We start from the raw sequence: 20,737 nt of genomic DNA on the forward strand, positions 1-20,737 counted from the left end.
AGCTCCTGGCACAGCCCAAGTGAGGCCGCCCCCCCCGCCCCGCCTGCAGACACCAGGCCCGGGGGCCTGCTGCTGAGGAGCTCGGACAGGGTCCATGCAGGATCAATTCAGGTCAGAGCGTGTGAGTGGGGACCGGGCAGGACAGTCCCCCGGCTGTGCCCGAGCTCTGGCCGCCGGCAGCGGGAGGAACAAAATGGACACTTTCCAAAAACAAGACAAGACCCGGCCACCGGCCGAGGAATCCTAAATTTAGTCCCTGGGGGAAGACGGCCGTGTGGGCTCGGCCAGAGTGCCAGGGGGTGGGGGTGGGGGGGTCAGCATCACTGGGAAACGTCGACCAAACCAAACAGGCCCTCCCAGGAACCTCAGCCCCAAGCCCTGACTTCCAGAGGCCACCCTGCGTCAGGAGGGGTGGCCCACGCACCCCAGTTCCCACTCCCCCAGCGCTGTCCGCCCCTCACGCGGCCAGCCCCACCTGACAGGCAGGGAAACTGAGTCCCAGGAGAGGCCGAGGGAGGCCGAGGGAGCACAGGTGGTCCGGAGGCAGGAAGGACCCAACATCGAGTTCTGGCCTCGACACCCGTGACCTGGAAGACGGTCCCTTGTCACACGGGCCTCACTCTTACCATCTGTAAAATGGGAGTGGGAATGTTTCTTTCAAAAAGCTGGGATAAGGCACCCGTAAAATTCAGAAATGTAGAGGTGCGTATACACATGTAATATGCACATACATGTGTGTGTGTGTGTTAAAGACACCCTGAGCCACACCCCAGATATAGATAGTTAACAGCTGTCATTGGTGCAGCGGGGACCCCTCCACCACCTGTGGTAACGACGTCCTGACACTCATCCCTCCCCTCTCCGTCCCTGTGGCTGAGGCAAGCCTGGCCCGTGTCCATGAGGAGCTTCGGACACCTACTGACCGGGAGTCCCCAGGGCTGCCCCCAGTTGGGTGCTCCACGTTCCCAGGTTACCCTGCGGCCTTGCCAATAGCAGCCCCATGGCGGCCCCATACACCCCGGAGGGCTCAGAGGCTGCACTCTCAGGTGTTAATCCCTGCGAGGATGCCATACATCTAAGGGTCTCCTTAGATTCCAAAGGGCTGCCGGGCCGGCCACGCTCCCAGCACCCAGCTGAGACGGCGGTCCAGGCAGGGAGCTCCCGCATGGCAGGGACCTGGCGGGTCTGACCGACCCCAGACAGCACTTGCTGGCACCGCAGGGCAGCTCGAGGGGTAAGGGGAGGGACAGACGAAGGGGGTCTGGACTCCAAAGGAGCCTCCCCGCCCCTCCCCTCCACCCTTGACGGCCTTCGGGGGGGTAACAGGACACCCGCCCAGCCACAGGGCGAGTTTGGCATAAGGCAGTCTCCATAGCAACCCGGGGGGAGGAACTGAGTTAACTGGTGACCAGACAGAGTGCAGGGGGGACAATGGAGGGACAGGGTGAGGTGGTGCTGAGGGCAGGGGGTCTCCAGAAGGAAGAAAATCACAGACACCTTTCCATGGGGGACAAAAATTCCAGAGACACATCTACCGTCTCCCTGACACGAAGCAATCGCGAAGGAATAATTACTCATCATAACGAGAGCAGTCGTATCGAGTGCCACAACCACACCAGGCCCCCTCGCAGGGTTCACGAGGTCTGAGGAGTTCATGCACCAGCCCCGAGCGGGAGGGCCACCCCCAGCCCCATCTCACAGATGGGGAGACTGAGGACCCTGCAAAGGTTAGGGAAGTGGCTTAGGGTCACCTAACTGGCAGGCGGCAGGACGCACACTCACCCGGGGCCAGAGTCCACTGTCCGCCCCCCTCCTGCGAGGGCAGGCAGGTCAGCGCCCGTCCTGGCCTCGCACCCTCTGGACTCAGTTACCGCATGAGTAAGGCGCTAATGAGGACTGGCCTCCGAGCACTGAGGACCAGGCTGAGGACGAGGGGGAGGACTAGGGGGAGGACCAGCACGAGGGAAGGGGCAGGAACCACGGTGAGGAAGGAAACTGGTTCCGAGCGGGGCCTCCAGGAAGCCTGCTCGGAGGCGGTGACGTGGACCCGAGTCCTGAAGAGTGAGGCAGGGAGAACGGGGCAGAGAGTATCGGGAAGAGCATCTCAAGCAGACGGAACAGCATGTGCGAAGGCCCTGAGGTGGGAGGTATGATGGGTGTGTTTAAATCAGAACCCGAGTGGTGAGGAGGACGGCAGCAGGGACGAGCGGTGGGCAAGGGGCAAACTGTGCTCTGTCCCGTAGACTGTGGGAGGGACCCGACACGCCCCCTACAGGTCTCCAGACGTCACAGCGGGGATTTCCGTTGGAGCGCGATTCTGCAAAACCCCACGGGCACTGTGTACTCAGCCTGGCTGAAGGACGGAAGACAAGTCAGAGGCTGCTAGAATCTTCCACGTGCGATGTGAAGGGGGCTTAGACCAGGACGGTGAGCAGGGGACAAATGTCAGATTCACTGAGTCACTGAACTGGCAAGTTACCCATCTGTAGGCTCAGCTGAGGGAGGGGAGGAGTCCCCTCCGGGTTCTGACTGAGCACCAGGGCAGAATGGGGGGCAGGCTCTGAGCCCCCGAGGCCCGGAGCACCCACGGGTCCCACAGGAAGAGGGCAGGGTCCGTCTGAGTGTGCGTGCGACATCAGGAGGGGGCATCATGCAGTGGAAACCCAGGTCTCCAGGCACCTGAAACTCTGGGGACCCCCACCCAACCGCCCAAGCTGCCCTGCGTGTCAGCAATGGGGGGCACCGGGCTGTGCGGCCGGCTACACCGCGGACCAGCCTCTCCCCACCACCTCGTCCCTAAGGAGTGGGGAGCCTGGGCATCCGTCTTTCCCGCTGCGACCTCAGGAGAGGGAATTTGGTTTTCTTCTTGGAAGGCTGCCGTCTGGGGTCCCCAAGGCACTGACAATTTCCGAGTCCTTAAAGGCACCTTTAGTCCAATTGTCTGTGCCAGGCAGCCCCTCTGTCCCCTGCACCTTCCTCCCAGCTCTCCCTTTGAAGGAGGCCCCCAGGGAGGCAATACCGCCCAGCGCAGCCTGGCCGGGCCCCGACAGCTGGATGCCCACCCAGCCGGGAGGGTCTGCCGTGGGCCCAGTGAAGGCCACCACGGCCGGCCCTGGGGGCGGAACCCCCCGAGTCCTGGCGCACCTCCGATCAGCACACAGCGCTGCGCAGACGTGTAATCGTCCCTGGCAACGCGGTTTCCAGATGGAAAAACCGAGGCTACCAGACACTGTGGTCACCGTGGAAATTCCGGGAGTGGAAGCCCTGCCCTGTGCGGCCTCCAGACGCCGAACAGGAATTGCATTACTATTAATTGCATGTTAATATGAATAACCATAATAACGGGTCCTATTCATTACCTACGGTCTGTGTGTCAGGTACCGAGCAAAGTATTCCACGGGTGTTTTTATTTAATCTGTACAACAGTTGGGTGGGGTACATTTCCACTCCCCTTTCGGGTGAGGAGACAGAGGCACAGAGAGGTCAGGGGGCTCACCCAAGGTCACACAGCTCATTAGGGGCCAAGCCGGCGTCTGACTCAGGGCTGGCTGTCTCAGGGCCAAGGGTGTCTCCTTCTTCAGGATCTGGTCCCCACCCCCTTACGCCCTTAGGGAGGCTTTTTTCCTTAATCACCCCACCCTGAGATTTTAATACCACAGATATGCTATGTAACTGTGTATATATAGATCAATAAATGTATATCTGGGTGTTATCCCTAAAAAAGAGTGAGATTTCTTTTGCCCCCAAGAACCAATTTTTGCCTCCTTTGGGACGAGTCCGGAAGAGTCCGGAATCCACACCAGCACTGCCCAACAGAAACAGAATATAAGCTTATGTGTGACTTTACTTTTCCCAGTAGCCCCATTTTTAAAAAGTGAAATTAACTTTAATAATGTTCTTTAAGCCCCTATAAATAAAATAATGCCATTTAATAATCAATGTAAAAATGATTAATGACAAATTTTATGCTGTTTACACGCTAAGCCTTTGAAATGAGCCCTATTTCACAGGCTCAGTGTCCATGGGACGCTAGTGGCCGGTGGGCTGCGTCCCCTGGGCTCTAACCACTTGGTAAAGCAACTGTGTGTAGCTTCCCCGAGCCCTAAACACCCAGCGGGAAAGACTTTGTCCAGCAGGGAGCCCTCGGGAGAGCCCCACCCCTCCTAGCCCCGCCCCTCCCAGTCCCACCCTTCCTGACCTCACCCTTCCTAGCCCCGCCCCTACTAGCCCGCAGGTTCCCCACCTCATTCTCAGGGCTTACAGACCAGGTGCTGGGCTCTCAAGCAGACACAAAGATGAATAAAAACTAGCCCTGGCTGGCATAGCTCAGTGGATTGAGTGCAGGCTGCAAACTAAAGTGTCCCAGGTTTGATTCCCAGTCGGGGCACATGCCTGGGTTGCAGGCAACGGCCCCCAACAACCGCACATTGATGTTTCTTTCTTTCTCTCTCTTTCTCCCTCCCTTCCCTCTCTAAAAATAAATAAAATGTTTTAAAAAACTGGCCTCCGCCCTTGAGCAGCTTATCATCTAGGCGGGGCAGGGGTGGTTGAAATATTTACCAAACCCACCAGGCCCTGAGGCTCCCACCCCTCACCCTAGAAAGGGGGTTCTGCTAGTTCCAGCCCATTTTATTGATGAGGAAACTGAGGCATGAGACCATGGCCCTTGTCCAGGGCCCACCTATCTGAGTCCGTCCGCCCAGAGCAAAACGCGGGGGTGTCGGTAAAGAGCTGTGAAGGCTTTTAGGAACCAGGGGCAGCCTTGGGGGAGGCCTGGGCGGGGGGGCGGTGAGCGGATGTTAAAGGTGCATGAGAAGGAAGAAAACAGGCTCCAAGGATAAAGAGGGGGCAGGTGTGCTGGCAGGGAATGGAGAAGCCATGCGTGGATTCCCGGGGCGCAGTGGGGGGCGTGGTGGGGGGGCACGGCGGCACGGTGCAAGGGGGTCTTAAGAGGCAGGAATTCTAGGTGCTAAGATGTCTCAGCACATCACCCCCGTGCAGGGCACTGTGTCAGCCGAGTCCAAGTTCGGCCATCCACTCACGGGAAGGCACCCACCACCCAGCCCATGGCCCCAATGCCGGCAGAATCCACCTTCCCAGAATATTTACCCCAAGGCTCTGGGCTCCAGGCTCCGCTCTGCAAACTTGGATGCCGTCCCCAAGCTGAAGCGATAGGTCTCCCCGAGGCCGAGACACACTCCCCCTCCCGTTGCATAGGATGAAGAGGAGGTGAGCTAGGGCGCGGAATAAATCAGCCCTCTCCACGGCCCGACTGGGAAGGGATGGTGGTCAGCAGCGAGAAGGGGGCAGGGATGCAGGCTCCTCATCAGGCCCGTGGCCGCCCCAGACGCAAACAAAACTTCTGGCACGCACACTCCCTCCCCGCCGAGGGAGGGAGGAAACAACCAAATCTTAATCCGCAAAGGTCAAAGGCACCCTCCTTGAGTTCCAGCGAGCCGATGTTTCCCCTCTCACGTCCAGGACAGGACAGCCCCTTCCACGAACTGCAGTCCTGACGGCAGCCTGAGGAATGACGCCCCCACGCCTCCCGGTTGCCGGGGTGGCCCAGGTCCCCCAGCCCGCTGTGTTATCAGACCGGAAGTCTTCCCTTGGGACTTGGGAAATAGCCCCCTGTACATGCAGACCCCCGCCTCCGGCGGGGCTGCCACTGGCATGTGGACGAGGGGAGGCCCGCCAGCCTGCACTCCACGTGGATGATCCCATTTAATGCTGACAGGCCCAGGTGCCAGAGAACTGTTACCTCCAATGTACACGCGGAAAACTGAGGCTCAGACAGGTAAAGACCCAGAGTCACCCTGGTGGATGGCAGAGCCCCAGGCCTGCTCCCTCTCCAGTGGGGGACCTCACATACAAGGGAGGAGTCCCCCACTTTCTTCCTCTGTCCACCCTGTACCCTCAGGTCACAGCCCGGCTCTGACCACCTCCCTTCCCTGCTCTGCAACAGAACAAGGCCCAATTCCCCAGAGAGGGGTAAGAGAAAGCGGGTGCATGCTCGGGGTCCCGAGACCCCCACACCGTCTCACGTCACCCGCTCCCAACTCCAGAGGCGCGGCCGGGCCTCTCACACGGCCCGTCCCAGAAGCGGGCTTCCTAGCATAATATTTTCCTCCCACAGAACGTGAGAATAAAGGGCCCTTTGCTTGTCTCCCGGAATCACTGGCTTTCGCCGTCAAGCAGTCTTCTGCCCAGTAAAAATATTTCTGTAAAACTTGGTAACTCTATCTGTGGTTGCTTTTCTGAAAGTCAAAAATCTTGGAGAGGGAGAGACAGGGCAGGGGCAGACTTTATGACAAGCTCGTGAAGTCATGTCTGCTCAGACGGTCCCTCCTTCACGCGGTGATTAATTCGCTGCGACCCCCAGGGACTTCGTCTTAGTTCTCTCAAAGCGAAGTGCCAGTTCGAATTTCCACAGGACAATACCCACCACCCCAGACCTGGGGTCCGCCAGGGGGGGCGGGGGAGCCACCAGCTGGGGCTCAGGGGCCCGGGGAGCTCCGTCGGGTGGCCCGCCTGCCCAGGTGAGCTGTCACCTGTGGCCTGTCCCTGTCACCTGAGGCACAGATGGTCAGAGAGGGGTGCTCGCCAGTCAGAGTACAAAGGCACACGCATGACCAGCCCAAACTAACCCCGGGACACAAAGTCACTGAAACCCCTCATCTGGCAGTGGGGAAAAGTCATCACAGAGCAATTCCTGAGCAAACAAAGGTGGTCTCTCTCCATCCACAAAGCGGCATGCATGCTCTGTCCAGGCGCTGTCCTGGACCCGGACGGACAGAGCAGCTTCCCTGGGGAGGGTGCAGACACGTGGGCAGCCCCAGGGGCTGGCGAGGGCGTTCGCCGAGGGCTCCCCGCAGGCGGAGCCGTCAATCACCATGTGTGCATGCGCATTAGTTCGTCCCATCCTTGCACGGACTCCCAAGGGGCGGGCATTTCTTCCCGCATCTCACAGCTGCGGGAACCGGGCCCGACGTCCACACAGCTCGGCAGAGACCAGATCTGCAGCCCAGGTCAAAGCTCTGTGCCCCCTGGAACTGGGGGGGAGACCCACAGAAGGAAATGAGGTAATAAAAGGAGGCTTAAGACACAGCCGTACAAACTAAGTCAGGAGTTATTAAACTTGGGGCCGTGCATGCCCTGAAATTGGGGTTAAAGGTGTAAGGGCATGTATTTGAGGAGGGGGGAGGACACCATTAGAGTGGTGAGCTCCCCAAAAGGTTTGTTACCTGCCCGCTGAGGGTTAAGAATCATTAATCTATGAGCCTCATGGAAAAGCCAAGAGCTTGAAAGGAAAGCTGTGACCCACGTGGGCTGCATGGAGGAGGTGGCAACCCCCACCCCGGGGCTCTTCCGAGATCCACTGTCATAGGCCTGGACCACGCCCCTGGCGGGCTGTGCTCCTGCTCTGCTCATTCGTTCGAGGGCCTCCTTCCCATCAGCGTGCAGCCCCTCACCTGCTGCAGAGAGCACCCGGGGGTGGCCCCCCAACCCCCGTGCGCCTGTCCCCTGTGGCGGGCACGTGAGCTGTTAGGCAGGTCTCGTTCCTCCGAATAACGCAGAGCCACGGACACCGCTGCAGGTATGTGCTTCTCCCCGTGCACGCCCTCCGCAGCGCCCCGCCCCGATCCACTCCAGGCCGACCTCTGGTGTCAGTCTGCCGAGACAGCCCCTGCCCGCCCACCCGTGACCGCCAGGATCCGACATCCCACCAACGCCACTCAGTCCTCCTGCTTCCCTCGACTCTCAGCAGCTTCTCTCCCGGGGGGCCACGCCCTCCCCGGTAGGTGACTTGGATGGCCCCCGGCGACCCGGCCTGTGCAGCCCCTTCCCCTACATCGGGGCCGGACCCAGGACCGGCTCTAACCAAGAGAACGTGGCACTGCCAGCGCTTGTCCCCACCTTAAGAAGGCCCGGCAGTGTCCGTCAGGAGTCTGGCCACCAGACTCCTGTCCGTCACCCCGAGGCCGCCACAAGCGAACCACGTGCGGAGGCCGCCTGGGAGGAAGCCCCCAGACGCGCGACCCAAGCGGAGCTGCTGCCCTCGGCCCCCAGCTCTGAGCCACCGCAACGACGACGCCACCCGGAGCCACGCACCAGCCACCCCCGCCAAGCCCTATGCAAACGGCACAGCCTCAAGCAAATCGTGAAATGATCAAGTCGCAACGTTTTGGAGTCGTTTGTTCTGTGGCAAAACACGACCTTAAAACTCTCCCTTCCAGCCCTGGCTGGCGTACGTAGCTCAGTGGATTGAGCTCGGGCTGCGTGCAAACCAAAGTGTCGCAGGTTCGATTCCCAGTCAGGGCACATGCCTGGGTTGCAGGCTATGGCCTCCAGCAGTCGCACATGGATGTTTCTCTCTCTCTCTCTCTCCCTCCCTCTCTAAAAATAAATAAATAAAATCTTTTAAAAAAAAAACCTCTCCCTTCCTTCAGCCCATTCTGAGAGGTCACCGTGGACGCCTGCTCGCTCAGCCGCCCTGCCCCCCGAGCCTGGCTCAGGACTCCCAACACAGTGCTCCGCAGTCCCCCAAAGACTCCGCCGTGCCCTCCGCCCGGCGTGCCGCGGCGGCTGCTCACGCTGGGAGGCTGGCTCCTCTGCGTCAGGACACGAAGACCCACAGGGGACTCCTCGTTCCCCCGAGCCAGGAAGCACGCACCCACGGCCGTCCCGGGAGAATCTGTCCTCACCAAGAAGTCAGCACACCAGACGGCCCTGACGCTAACAAAAAAAAACAAAACAAAAAAAACACGCGTTGGCAGTGAGAGGTTAGGGGGCTTGCCCGAGGCCACACAGCCAGTGAGAGGCAGAGCTGGGGCTCACAGCCAGGCGTCACCCGTGCTGGCTGACACTGGGAGGCGGCCCGCAGTGCCAACTGTGATTTACAACGGCCTCCGTCCGTCCGTGCGGGACAGAGGGACACATGGGTGGGGACACAGAGCTAGACCAGCCGGATCGATCCAGCTCGTTAGCTGTGAACGCGGACACCCACGGCTACAAACGAAACAGAACGTTACACAGAGCAACGCTTACTCTCGCTCTGTGTGACACGCTGTCACAATTTCATTCTTTTCTAGTGCATTTTTCAGGCTGGTCACTACACTGATTTTTGTGAAACACCAATGGGGTTTTAACATAGTTTAAGAAAAAAAAATGTGCCATCTATTCTGATGTAGGATGGCTCTCGAATCAGACGGGCCTGCATTTGAATCTGGCTGGAGCGAGAGTCCACTTCCAAGTCAGGTGACGTGGGATAAGGAACAGACTCCTTTAGAGCCTCAGTCTGCCCGTCAGGAGAATGGGGGTGAAAGCAGCCCCAGCCTGGCGATGATGCCGTGAGAACGGAGTGGCGGCGACAGCGCCTGGCCCCTGGCCTGGTGGACGGCAGACGCTCGGTGCTGCACCCACGGGCTCAGCTCCCGGGAGCACCGAACACCGCGGCGAGCTGCTGCACCACAGAGCGCGGAGAAAGGGCGCACGAGCCCAGCACTGACCCAGGCGGTGCCCCCCTGGGTTTGCACGACGGGGGCAGCAGGAAGAGAAGCCACCCGGGGCCCACTGAAAAGGCAACTCTGCCCCTGGTTTGTAGCAGCTTCCTCACAGCCTCCTTTTGCTTTTGAAGTCTACATAGATCACTGGGGGAAGGAAGGGTCAAACGACAAAGTCAAGGTCAAAGAGCGCTGTGATGAGGCGCCCCCTGGAAGCCAGGCACGGAGCGGCACCCCTAACCAGCACCCCCGAGGCCCTCTGTGGAGCCACCATAAGCCACGGCTTCTGTGCCAGGGGCCAGCCCGCGTGGCTCTCGGGAGTTAGATAAACATCCTCGGAGGCTGCGGTCTTCCCCAGGCCTCACCTGCGGCCTGAGGGGGAACGGGCCCATCCTGCCAACAGGGGCCCTTTATGCTGTCCGCCCCACCCTCTCCAGGGCCCGCTCTGCACACAAGGCCAGTGCGGGGCGGGCCAGCGCCAGGCCGACACCAATTCTCGGGACAGGTGGGCTCTCCCCAAGCCCCCAGCCCGCCAGGACGCAGAGAAGCTGGACCGAACAGACGTAGGTCAGAGAACAACACTCACATCACAGAGGAGCACCTGCGGCAGGGGGACAGGGGCTCTCGCAGGGTCCCAACTCGGAGTGGCACCCTCTGCGCAGACGCTGCCGGCCCGTCCACGGGCCCCCCGGATTTCTGCCCTCTCCTCGCAGAGGCTGCGGCCCGCCCCAAGTCAGGCACCGGGAGTGGGCACCAGCCGCTCGGCCTGTCCTTGCCCTTCCCAGACCCTCGGCCTGAGATGCTTTCTCCAAGCCTTCCGTCACGGGGCTGGTGAGTGCTGTCTGGGTCTCAGCAGCTCTGTCGCCGCTCCCCAATCCAAAGCAGCGCCCTCTCTCTACTCCCCTCCACCGCACCCGTTTCTCCTTCTTCCTGGTGGGCCAAGGTGTCTGATGCCACGCCCTAGCTCCCACAGTTAGAAAACAGTGTGGCCAGGATTTGAACCCGGGGCGTCGCACTCCAGAGTCCTTGCTCTTTAACAGCCACCCTGTTCTTTCTTATGTCCCGTGTGAATCCTCTGGTCCGTCCTCAAGGGTCCCCTGGGTGACCGCTGAGAACTAAGTCCTGTGCCTGGACCAGTGAGTCATTCCAGAAGCTCTCACGAAGCCCACAGAATACAGTCACTCGATTCCTCTTTACCCTCCAAAGTATTTTTAACACGGAGAGCTGTCCCCACATTCCTTCCCTCCCTGCACGAGAGCTCCCCCAGATTGCGGGGCTCACCTCTGCCCCGCTGGCCCCTCCACCCAGGGCCTGACCCTTGTCTCCCCTGCAGACGAAGACCGAGCTCCGTAAGGTGACCGGGAAAGGCCCCAGGCCCAGGCCCTGACACCTCTTCAATCAGTATCTCAAATGGAACCGCTGTCTTCACCTGCACTGCTGGTCCGTCCAGCAAATACTCACGCCGCTATTTCATATTCCCTCCCTGTGCCTAGCTCACCACCATCCCCTCACCTCCCCACTCCCCTTAGGGCTTAAATCGCAGACCCAAAGGAAAACAGCAGTCAGGCCAGCACAGAAACACTTTAAAACCGCCATCTGTCACGACAAGGATGTAGTTCAGGAGCACAAAAGGAAATCCCATGATGCAGACCGTGCATGCACAGCACACCAAAGAATGGGCAGCTCCAGCCCCACGCCCCAGCAGCCGCTGAGAAAACTCCGTAATCATTCCTGGGTTTAAAAACCTTAGCAAGCCACAAGTTGAGAAAGCTTCCTTAACTGGACAAGCAACACACATATCCTTAATGGTCATTAAGCAGTATAGGCGACTGTGACCAATGCAATAAGATAAGAAAAATCAACGAGAGACAAGAAGGTTTAGTCCCAATAAACGCCGCAGTTCTGCCCGGCAGGAACTCTGTCCGATTCCTCTTGTTTCCATAACTCCCTAAGCACAACCAGAGATTGGTGGAATGAAGAGCCACCCAGCTGAGGTCTGATCCCCATGAAATGTTCTCCGAGCATAGTACTGCTCCTCCGAGGCACATGTCACCACTTAGGCTGTGAACTTTGTTTGTGAAAACACTTCCTGCTAGAGTGTAAGCTCCAGGAGAACAAGGACCATGCTCGACGGGCACAGCAAAAGGGTACCTGGCCTAAGGTAGGCACTCAGTAAGTATGCACTGCAGAGGTGCATAAAGGACTTGAATAGAGCATATTCCATGGATAGTCGCTACACGATAATCAATGCTTTATCCTGTTTCTCAGCTGGACAATCAAGACCCAAAGAAGGGAGGGACCCTTTTCCTGCTGCCACACCACGCTGAAGCCCACCCAGCAACCTGGAGTCCTCTGAAAAGCGTCAGCCACCCGCAAGGCCACACACACAGGCCACAGCCCACGCGGCTCGCCAAGCCAGGAGAGGGAAGCCTAGAGCCATTCACGGAGACCTCTAAACACACACACACTCACTCACCCAGGGCACACCCCGGCGGGCAGAGCCCGTGGCGAGAGCTCCGGAGGGCCACCCCTCTGGGGCCGAGGATGACTTCAGTGGAGGGACCTGAGGTTTTCCTCTCAGAGCCCCGTGACCGGTGCCCACAGGGATAAACAGCCCCCCGCTGCTTTCCCGGGAAGTTATCAAAGAATTACTTATGTCTCTGCAAACGCTTGTTTGGAAAAGGTTCTCCACCCGACCTGGGCTTGGCAGCGGCGGCGGCACTGCCAGGCCTGCCCTCTGGGGAGGGAGTAGGCTTTTCCTCCGCCCCCCCCCACCCGGAGGAGCACGGCCACTCTTCACGCAGGGAGTCTGAAGCCAGCCGTTAAGAAGCAGGCAGCTTCCCAGGATAAACGGAGCACGGTGACATCAAAGACGGCCGTCCAGATTCAACAACTGAGGCCTTCAGCTCTCGCTGGCATGTCTTCCAGGATATTCTGGGCCCCTGCCTCAGTTCTCCCTCAGATGGAATGGCAGATATTTTGTTTGCGAGAGTCTGAATTTTCCCCTTCCTCGGGGAGAGGGGGAGAGGGAAGGGGGGGCGGAGAATGAGAGCGAGAGGAAGAGAAAGAATGTCTGTGAGAGACAAGAGCCACAGAAAGAACACATGGGAGTGAAAAAAGAGGGAAGCCAGGGCGGCAGCCAGAAGTGCCTGCTTTGGAATCCAACAAGCGACCTAAAAATTCCAGGAGTTTCTGAACCAAAGCACATTGTGAACCCACAGCCAGCCAGCGAGCGAGCGAGGCTGCGAGAACCCCCGGACCGGGAGGGCGGCGGAGTCCCCGATGCCAGAGCCAGCCGGTCCCACGGACCACGGCGTCGCCCCTCTGCACGCCCCTTTCTCGGATGCATCTGGTAAACCAAGGCAAGGGGCCCTGTTCCCTCGGCCACAGGCTCACGGCAGTGCTGAGGCAGAAGGCGCTCTCTCTGGGATTGTCTTGTCACCGCCTCTTGTCCCTGGGCCCCTGGGCAGCCGATCCCACCAGAGCCAGGCGTCTGGCACCTCAGCTGACCCTCCTCCCCGCACAGGGCAGCAGGGGCCACCGACCCACTGGAAGAGCTGGAGAAATGCCCCAAGTCCTTGACGCTCCACGGTAATCAGCTCTGAGGCTGGGGCAGCACACTGACCGCCCGCCAGCTCCACCCCACACACCTGTCCGGAGGGACAGGTAGGTCAACGTGCCAAGCGTCCCAAAGGCACAGGGCTTCTCAACAAGACTGAGCGCCAGGAGAAACATGCAGTCCCCGCTGGCTGCGGAGACACTGGGACCCACGGTCCCTTCGGAACGGCACAGCCCGGCCATCCCCCACTTCCACGGGCGAGCGTGAGCCCGGGCACCTCCCTGCACACAGCCCGCACCCTCTGCCACCTTCTCCCTCACCGGCTCCCAGGTCTCGCTCAAATGCCGCCTCCCACAGCTTCCCGCGAGTGTCGCGATCGGCCGGCGTGCCATGTACCTGCTCACTCTCTTAGACGGGAAGCCATGGGAGGACAACGACCGCATCTCTGGTATTTGCCACTGTGTCTTCCATGCCTGGCACAGCTCGGGAACTCGTAACGAGTGACCACCCACTACTGGTCGTGATGCAGGAACAGCTGGGTGCCTCCTGAAAGGAAAGGCCTAATCCACTCGCTCCTGCATCCGGTTCCATCAGTCTGGGGAGGGTGGGGGGAGAGGCAGGGCTGGTGCCCGAATCCATCCTCCATTCATTCATCCGTTCATTCATGCCACCATTCTTTTAGCAGACAGCTCACGAGTGCCCACTACCCGCCCCGGGGCTGCCGCAGGGGAGGTGTGTCACCCAGGAAGGGGCTCTTGCCTGGTGGGCAGCTCCGCCTTGCTGCTTCAAGCCCCCCAGGGGACAGCTTGGTCCCTGGGCATGGACTACTCTCTGTCCACCCATTCCCCGCTTCTCTCCTAGCTTCTGGTGTCCCTGCTGGAAGAGGAGGCGGCACGCCCCGCAGGTTCGCAGGGAGCCGGGGGGACAGGCCGTGGTGGTCCCGTGGTTTCGGCTCGGCCCTGGGCTTACTCCCGTTGGTGCACAATGTGAATGCCGGGGACCGCTCCTGAGTTCGGGGGGCTAACACGGGCACAGAGCCTGACTCAGGGGCCCGGCCTCCTTCTCCGAAAAAGAGAAAAGTTTCAAAGGGAGGAGGAGACACAGCTCGCAGCCTCTAGGAGAGAGACGGGCGTCGCAGAGACGGTGGCCCTGCCTGCCGCGCGGCGGCCCCGGGGACGGAGGCCTCCTGGAAACCAGAAGCCCCGAGCCTGGCACTGCGCCCGGCTCGGGTGGCCCCCGTCCCTCCCGGCCACTCCACGGGGGTAAAGAAAGCTCCCGGGCAGGGCTGGGAAGCTGGTCCGGTGCCACCGGGGGAGAAGACCCTCCGTGGAGAACGCGACGATGCCAGCGCGTGGAGGCCCGGAGGCCTCCACCGGCCTCAAAGCAAATCATCTTTTAATTCCAAAACACCAAATATTTAATTTATGCTCTACCTCAAATGTCAAGTCCACCTCCCGCCACATAGCTTCGAAACCACGTAAGGAGGCCTAACACTTTCCATATGGTGAAGACATGAGGCTTTTTAATTGTGCCAACTGGTATCAGTCAAGGGTAATTCCCCGGGAATCTGGCGCGCGGGCAGCAGCTGGGCCGACCTCCAATCTCATCGCCCGGCCCCACAGGGACCCGCGGGCTCCAACCGGGCCTGCGCCCGCCGCATCTTCCCCCGACACCGAAACGCACTAGGTGTCCCCTCATCAAATTTCCGAACCGCCTGGCGGCCACCTTTGCTGCAAAGACTCCCTTCAGGCATCTGAGAGGAAAGAACAAAAGGACCAAAGGCACCAAAGGGGGTGGCGGGGGCGGCTGTCTTAAGTGCATTTGCACACACGTGTCCACGCCCCACGAGCGTGCACGCAGGCTCGCGTCTCCGAGGACTGTCCCACCGCGGTCTCCACACCAGTAAGCTTCCTGATCTCATCCGTTGTGCTTTCCAGACCCAGAGTACCCACCTGGTTTGCTTTTGTAACTGCCTGTTGCTGCCTCACGTTTCCAAGACTATCCCCCTGCCTTCATCCTTTTGAGATGATGATGCTTGTCTTAATTTCTCCCTGGGGAGGACAGTGTTGTCGGGCACGTGAACAGTCAGTCCCCTTGACTGCTCTGCCTTCCTAGGACTCGCCCGCCTTGACTTCCTCGTTACCTTTCTCCCCTGAGCTCAGGCTCCCCTGGCGCTCGCCCGCCTTGAGCCCATGGAGAGAAGAGAAGCCGTAGCCTTGGCCTTGGCCTGCGTCCCTCCAAGTGAGTCTAGGTTGTCCAAGGTGCTTTCGCAGTCTGGGCTCCCAGCTCTCCCCGCACCTGCGTCTCAGCAAACCCCGCCCCCATGCCACCCAGTTTTGAAGAGTTATCTGCTATGACCCTGCCTGGGATGAGAACGTTCTCATGCCCATTTTACAGACGAGCTCATTAAGGCACACAAAGGGAGAGTGGCTTGTACAAGGGGATGAGCTCCGTGGCAGAGCCTGACCTCGTGTATGTCTGTATCCAGGGAGACAGGCTTAGGTCAGCGCCAGGAGGTCACCCTCTGACACCCCAGGACCGTGCATGGGGGGTAGACCCACCCTGAACATTCACTAAGCTACTCATACCCACCAGGGAGGACAAGGGCAAGAAGCAGACCCTCCTGTTCTGAGCACCCCAAAACCTGCCTCACCCCAAAGGGCTCACAGCTGCTAGGCTGCCACCTCTCCAATGAGGGTGCTTGTGCCCCAGCTCTGGGCAGACACTGTGGCTCAGGGCTGCACCACGCACGGCTTCTGTGGTCCGAGAAAATGCTCCAGAAATAGAGAAAAACAGCCCCCACCAGCTGGCTGGTAACTTCACAGGCTTACCAGGAGGATTAAGATAAGGTAGGCAAAGCGCAAGATACACACAGGCAGTTAATAAATAGTGGTTATCCATGTAGTAATAGTAATAGCAATAATAATAATAACAATAATAATAATGCTAGTTGATGTGCTACTGACACGTCTGCAGCCACTTCAGGGAAAGGGCAGGGAAGGAGCTGAGGCGGGGGCCACCCCAGAGACCGGCCTGGGCTCCTGGGGGGACCTCCATCAGCCCTTGGAGCGGGCGGACTTTGGAGCCCTCGCCCTCCTACATCCTGATGGCATCACGGGAGACCCTGCGGCCCGGAGTCGCCCAGCGCGAACCAGCCGAGGGCTGCCCAGCCCGGTCCCGTGCGGGAGGGACCTCGGTGTTTCCCGACCGTCGGGCACTCGGTGCCCACGGTCACCGTTTGGGCCACTTGCACTTCGCCATTTTTCTTGGAGTCGACTCCAGACTCTCTCTTTCCTCTGAGCGTCACCCTCAGCAACCACAATAGCAGCGGAACCACGGGTTTCGCGTCCTAGTGCTTTTACTTCTGATCAGAGAAACAAGGAACTATTCGGATTGAAAATGACCCTCCAGGTACCACCCAAAATCCGGCCTTGGGGGCCCCGGCGTGGGGCTCACCTGACTCTCCCGGGGTGCACTGGCACCCCTCTGCAGACTCAGTGGCTGGGCCAGGGCTGGTGGGAACCCAGGTGTCCGGGCCCCAGGCACCGAGCACGACTATAAGGAAACAGAAGTTCCCTCCCCTTCTTCTTGAAGCGCAGGGCCCGCCCTCCACCACCCAACATGTGTCACCCCGATGGCTCCGTCTCACATCTTCAAAAGTGCTTTGAACAAACATTAACGACCCCTCCGTGTGCTTCTCCGAGACAGGGGGCGAGGAAGGGAGGGGGCGCGCCCCCTCCCCGGCCGTCCTCAGCTTGGGGGGGGTGGGGAACCAGGCCACATAATCCCGTGCCTCCACCAAAGCCACCGACTTAAGCCGGGGGCCCCCTCCCCACCCTCCCTCGCTTCCCCCCATGGCAACTTTTACTGGCCCACATTCCTTTCGCTGGGAACACTACTATTTAATTAAAAACGACAGACTTTTGTTTTTCTCTCCTTCCTTCCTCCTCCCGCCCATCCTCCAGGACTGGATGCCAAGGAGACCCACCAGAAACATGCGGGGAACATTTGTTACGGCTTTGAAGATAAAAGTCAGTTGAAGTAAGCCCTCGCTGTATTTCAAGTTTCCCCTAAAGCACGGAGCAAGCTGCCTGGCAGTTTAGGAAAGGAAAAAAGGCTGGGGGGGAGGGGGGGGACGGGGAGGAGGGAAGACTGCAAAAAAAAAAAAAAAAAAATGTCATTCTGCAGGAATACTTTGTAAAAATAAACAGGCTGAAAAAAAAACCCCAAACCTGATTAATGGAAATCCACTCAGCTGGCCTCAGTCTTGAGCCACGAATCCATTTATGTGTCCGTATGGCTAGATCGGATCATTTTCATTGCGCTTTGAAAACACATGTAGATCATAAACTGGAAATGCTGGGGGAAAGACTGGGACGTCCATAGGTCTGTTTTCAAAGGCCCCTAAACTAACTGCAGCGCCCCTGCCCACCACGGCTGACCGTGCTGGGGGGCAGCAGCTCCAGACCGCCCCAGCCTGCAGGTGAAGACACACGTGGGAGAGAGAGCCCCAGCTACGTGAGCGGAGGCGGCGGAGGGGCAGAGGGGAGCTCCTCCCAGACGCAGGGGTTATTTCGTACATGCACGAGAGTCGGCTGCATCCACAGGCTCACTGCCCCACGCCGGCCCCTGCCACCGAGCTGCGCCCAGCCCACCACTGAAACCCACCACTCAAACCCACACACACATCTGAAAACTCTGCCGGCCCCTCCCCAGCCCACGGGCAAGACCAAAGAACTAACCAGACCTGAGGCGCAGTCTGTTCACCTCTAAGTTAAAAAAAAAAAAAAATTAAATGTCACATCAAAAAGTTGATTCATCCTTTGATCCTCGGCTTGCTTGAGTTCCACGCAGACCTTCTGAAAGCCCGTGCAGAGCTCCAGAGCTCAGAGGACATCTGTGAACGCCAGTCCCAGGCCAGGATCTGGGGCTGGGCTCACTCACTCCCCCGTCACATCTCTCTCCTGCTCCCCCAGAAACAGCTCCGACCGCGGGGACCCTCGGGAGCGAGCGGGCCCGGGCTACAGCAGAACGAGGGGCTCTCTCTCCTCGTGGGCCTAGCTGGGGGGGGGGGTCTACCGGGTCCCCTCAGTGCCCCCAAGCTCTGTCACCCAGATGGCGGTCTGCTCTACTGTGGTTCCCGGGCAGATGGTACCGACGAGGGCCACGGACACACGGAATGTATTTGGAGGCCGGCACGGTCGCGTGCTCCACCCAGACACCCCTCAGTGCCCGCTCCCTCTCCCCCGCCCCACCTCTAAGCCCACCCTTGCAGGCTGGCCCTGAAAACAAGGGAGTCAGAGCAGGCCCCCAAGTCCCCGGCCCCCCAGCACAGATAAGCTTCTTCACGGGCTGGACCTGCACCACCTCCCCACCTAGGACCTACGTGCCCAGGCAGCCCTCTGGCCCCAACCGGACAGGAGACTGCCACCCATGTCACCTCGAAGGACCCTCAAGGCATGGGGGTGCAGGGGTACGTTGGTGGGGCAGGGGTGGCTGAGAAGGGATTTCTGGACTTAGCAGCTGTGCTAAGAGGGTGCTAAAAGTTGGGGTGGGCGGGTGTGGAGACTCATCTCTGGGGGTGAAAGAGGGGCGTGAGGGGATCGTACCCGGGCTCCTCTGCCGGCGGTGCCCGCCGCCCGCAGCTGTCGGGGTCCGGAGCTGCCACCCGGGCAGCGCTGCCTGCCGATCCACTCCTCGATGCCTTTCCGGGCCCAGGCGGCACTCACAGCGAAGCTGTCACCTGGGGCGGGGACGACAGGAGTCCCTGAGTCCGGCCCCCGGAGTGAAAGTTACCCGAGAGAGGAGGGAGAGAGCGGGCGCGGCCGGCGCAGGCCACGGGGGCCGGGAGGGGGTCGAAAGCCGGGGCACAATCCCAGGGGCGGACGCAGGCAGTCGGGGGAAGGGGTTCCACGAAGCCCCAAGAGCAGGAAGAGTGGTACCCACGGAGGAGGAAGAGTCCGGGGACCAGAAGAGCGAGCCCCAGAGGCCAGGACTGCCGAGGAAACGGGGTGAGGGTCCGGAGACGGGTGCATGAAACACGAGGTGAGGGGAAGTGGGGAACTGAGGGTCAGGAGAAGGGGCGCAGGAGCCAAGATCGAGGAAGAAGGGCCTGAGGGCCAGGAAGAGAGGGGACAGAATTTGGGGGAAGGAGCTTGGGAGTCTGAACAGAGGGCGCAGTGAGCGCGAAAGGCGGGGACCGCGAGACGAGAGGTTGGGGCTCAGAACAGGGGGCACAGGACAGCGGGGACAGGGTAGGCGGGACAGAGAGGGGTCACGAAGGCTGCTCCAGGAGCGGGTTTGTGGGGCTAGTGGTCAGCCAGAGCTGGGGGTGGGGGTGGCCCTGGTAATGAGATCCCGCGGGCTAGGCCATTCCATCCATTCCCCGGGTCCATGCCCCGCGCGCCCCTACCTTCCGGGCTCTCCCTGCGCTTGCACACGGCGGCTGCAGCACATCGCGCGCGGCGGCGGCGGGAGCCGGAAAGAAAGGAGAGGCAGAGAGTTAGCAATCGCCCGGGAGAGGGCGGCGGGGGCCCCGGGGCCGGCGCGCGGGCGGGGACACTGACCCGGCTTGGAGTGAAGTTTCCCCATGCTGGGGGCGCGGCGGGCGGGGGCGTCCCTAAGCCATGCGCCCGGCCCGCGGGCCCCGCGGATCGCCGCCCCTCGCCTGGCTCTCCTCCTCCGGGAGCAGCCCCCGAGCCGAGCGGAGCCCGAGGCGGCGCCGGGACTAGCTCCTGCCGCCGTCGCCGCTGCCCGACTGACGCCCGGGCGTGCCGAGCCCCCAGCCCGCCGCCTCGGCCCGCGCCTCCCCGTGCACCCATTGGCGGGGCGCGGCGCATCAAAGGCGAGGCGGGCTGCCGAGGGGGCGGGAGGGGGCGTGGCCAGAGAGCTGGGGGCGGGGCGCAGCCAGGCGCTGCAGGTCTGCCACAGCGCCCCCTCCAGGCTGCAGTTTACGTCCCCCAGCCAGGTGCCAGGAGCTGGAGACCGTGGGCTGGAGACCGGGTTTGGGGGCTCTGGCCAGCAGGCAAATTGGGACAAACACCCTCTTGGGTCTTGCCGTCTCTAGGACAACCGCTCCTGTCGCTATGTGCCTTCTCTCCGCTCTATTTTTCCTAAAAGCGCGCTGGGCGGGACTCAGGGGCTCCAGGTTACAGGTGATGAAACTGAGATCCGGAGGGGGCCGCTGCCCTGGCGCTAGCGCCTGCTGCGTCGCCCCTTCCCAGTCTCCCTGCGACCTGCCTTCGCAGAGAGTGTTCGCTTATTACTCGCCGCACGCCCCCTGCCTCGACCTCTAGGTTTGATGTAAGAGTCCAGGAAAAGCCCCCACCGCGCCTCCAGCCAGTTGCGGACCCGGCCCATTCCTGGCGGCGACAAGTGTCCGAAAACCAGGAGTTGCTAGCCAATCGCTGGGATCCCCTCGCCAGGAGGCCTGTGGGTGCCCGCCTGGGGTCACGGCGCGCTGCCAGCTGCGCGGCCCGGAAGGGGGTAACCGCTGGGTCTTTGATCTTCCTCGGTTTCCGCTCCCCGCTGCACTTTGCCAGACCCAAGGGCTTGTTTGTTTGGTCTGGGGAGGTCTCTGCAGAGGGGAGAGCGACATCAAGGGGCTCCACCCCACCTTCGAGATTCCTGCTCCGCTGGGGACATCGTGGGCCTGTCGTTAAGCTCATCCTGGTAC

General features: G+C 60.5%; 1 protein-coding gene across 1 annotated transcript in view; it reads right to left on the reverse strand.

Moving 5' to 3' along the window:
• Positions 1-19,811, reverse strand: part of NKD1 (NKD inhibitor of WNT signaling pathway 1) — a 61,045-nt gene extending 41,234 nt beyond the window's left edge. The window contains exons 1-3 of the mRNA XM_045819259.1: positions 19,629-19,811; positions 19,475-19,507; positions 18,672-18,805 (exon numbers count right to left, since the gene is read on the reverse strand). Of these exons, the coding sequence (XP_045675215.1) occupies positions 18,672-18,805; positions 19,475-19,507; positions 19,629-19,653 (192 nt within the window). The 5' untranslated portion in view covers positions 19,654-19,811. The remainder of the gene's footprint in view (positions 1-18,671; positions 18,806-19,474; positions 19,508-19,628) is intronic.
• Positions 19,812-20,737: the final 926 nt, after the last annotated feature.

The sequence above is a fragment of the Phyllostomus hastatus genome, unplaced genomic scaffold (genome assembly GCF_019186645.2).
Source record: "Phyllostomus hastatus isolate PE091 unplaced genomic scaffold, TTU_PhHast_1.1 phas_scaffold_345, whole genome shotgun sequence".
Taxonomy (NCBI): domain Eukaryota; kingdom Metazoa; phylum Chordata; class Mammalia; order Chiroptera; family Phyllostomidae; genus Phyllostomus; species Phyllostomus hastatus.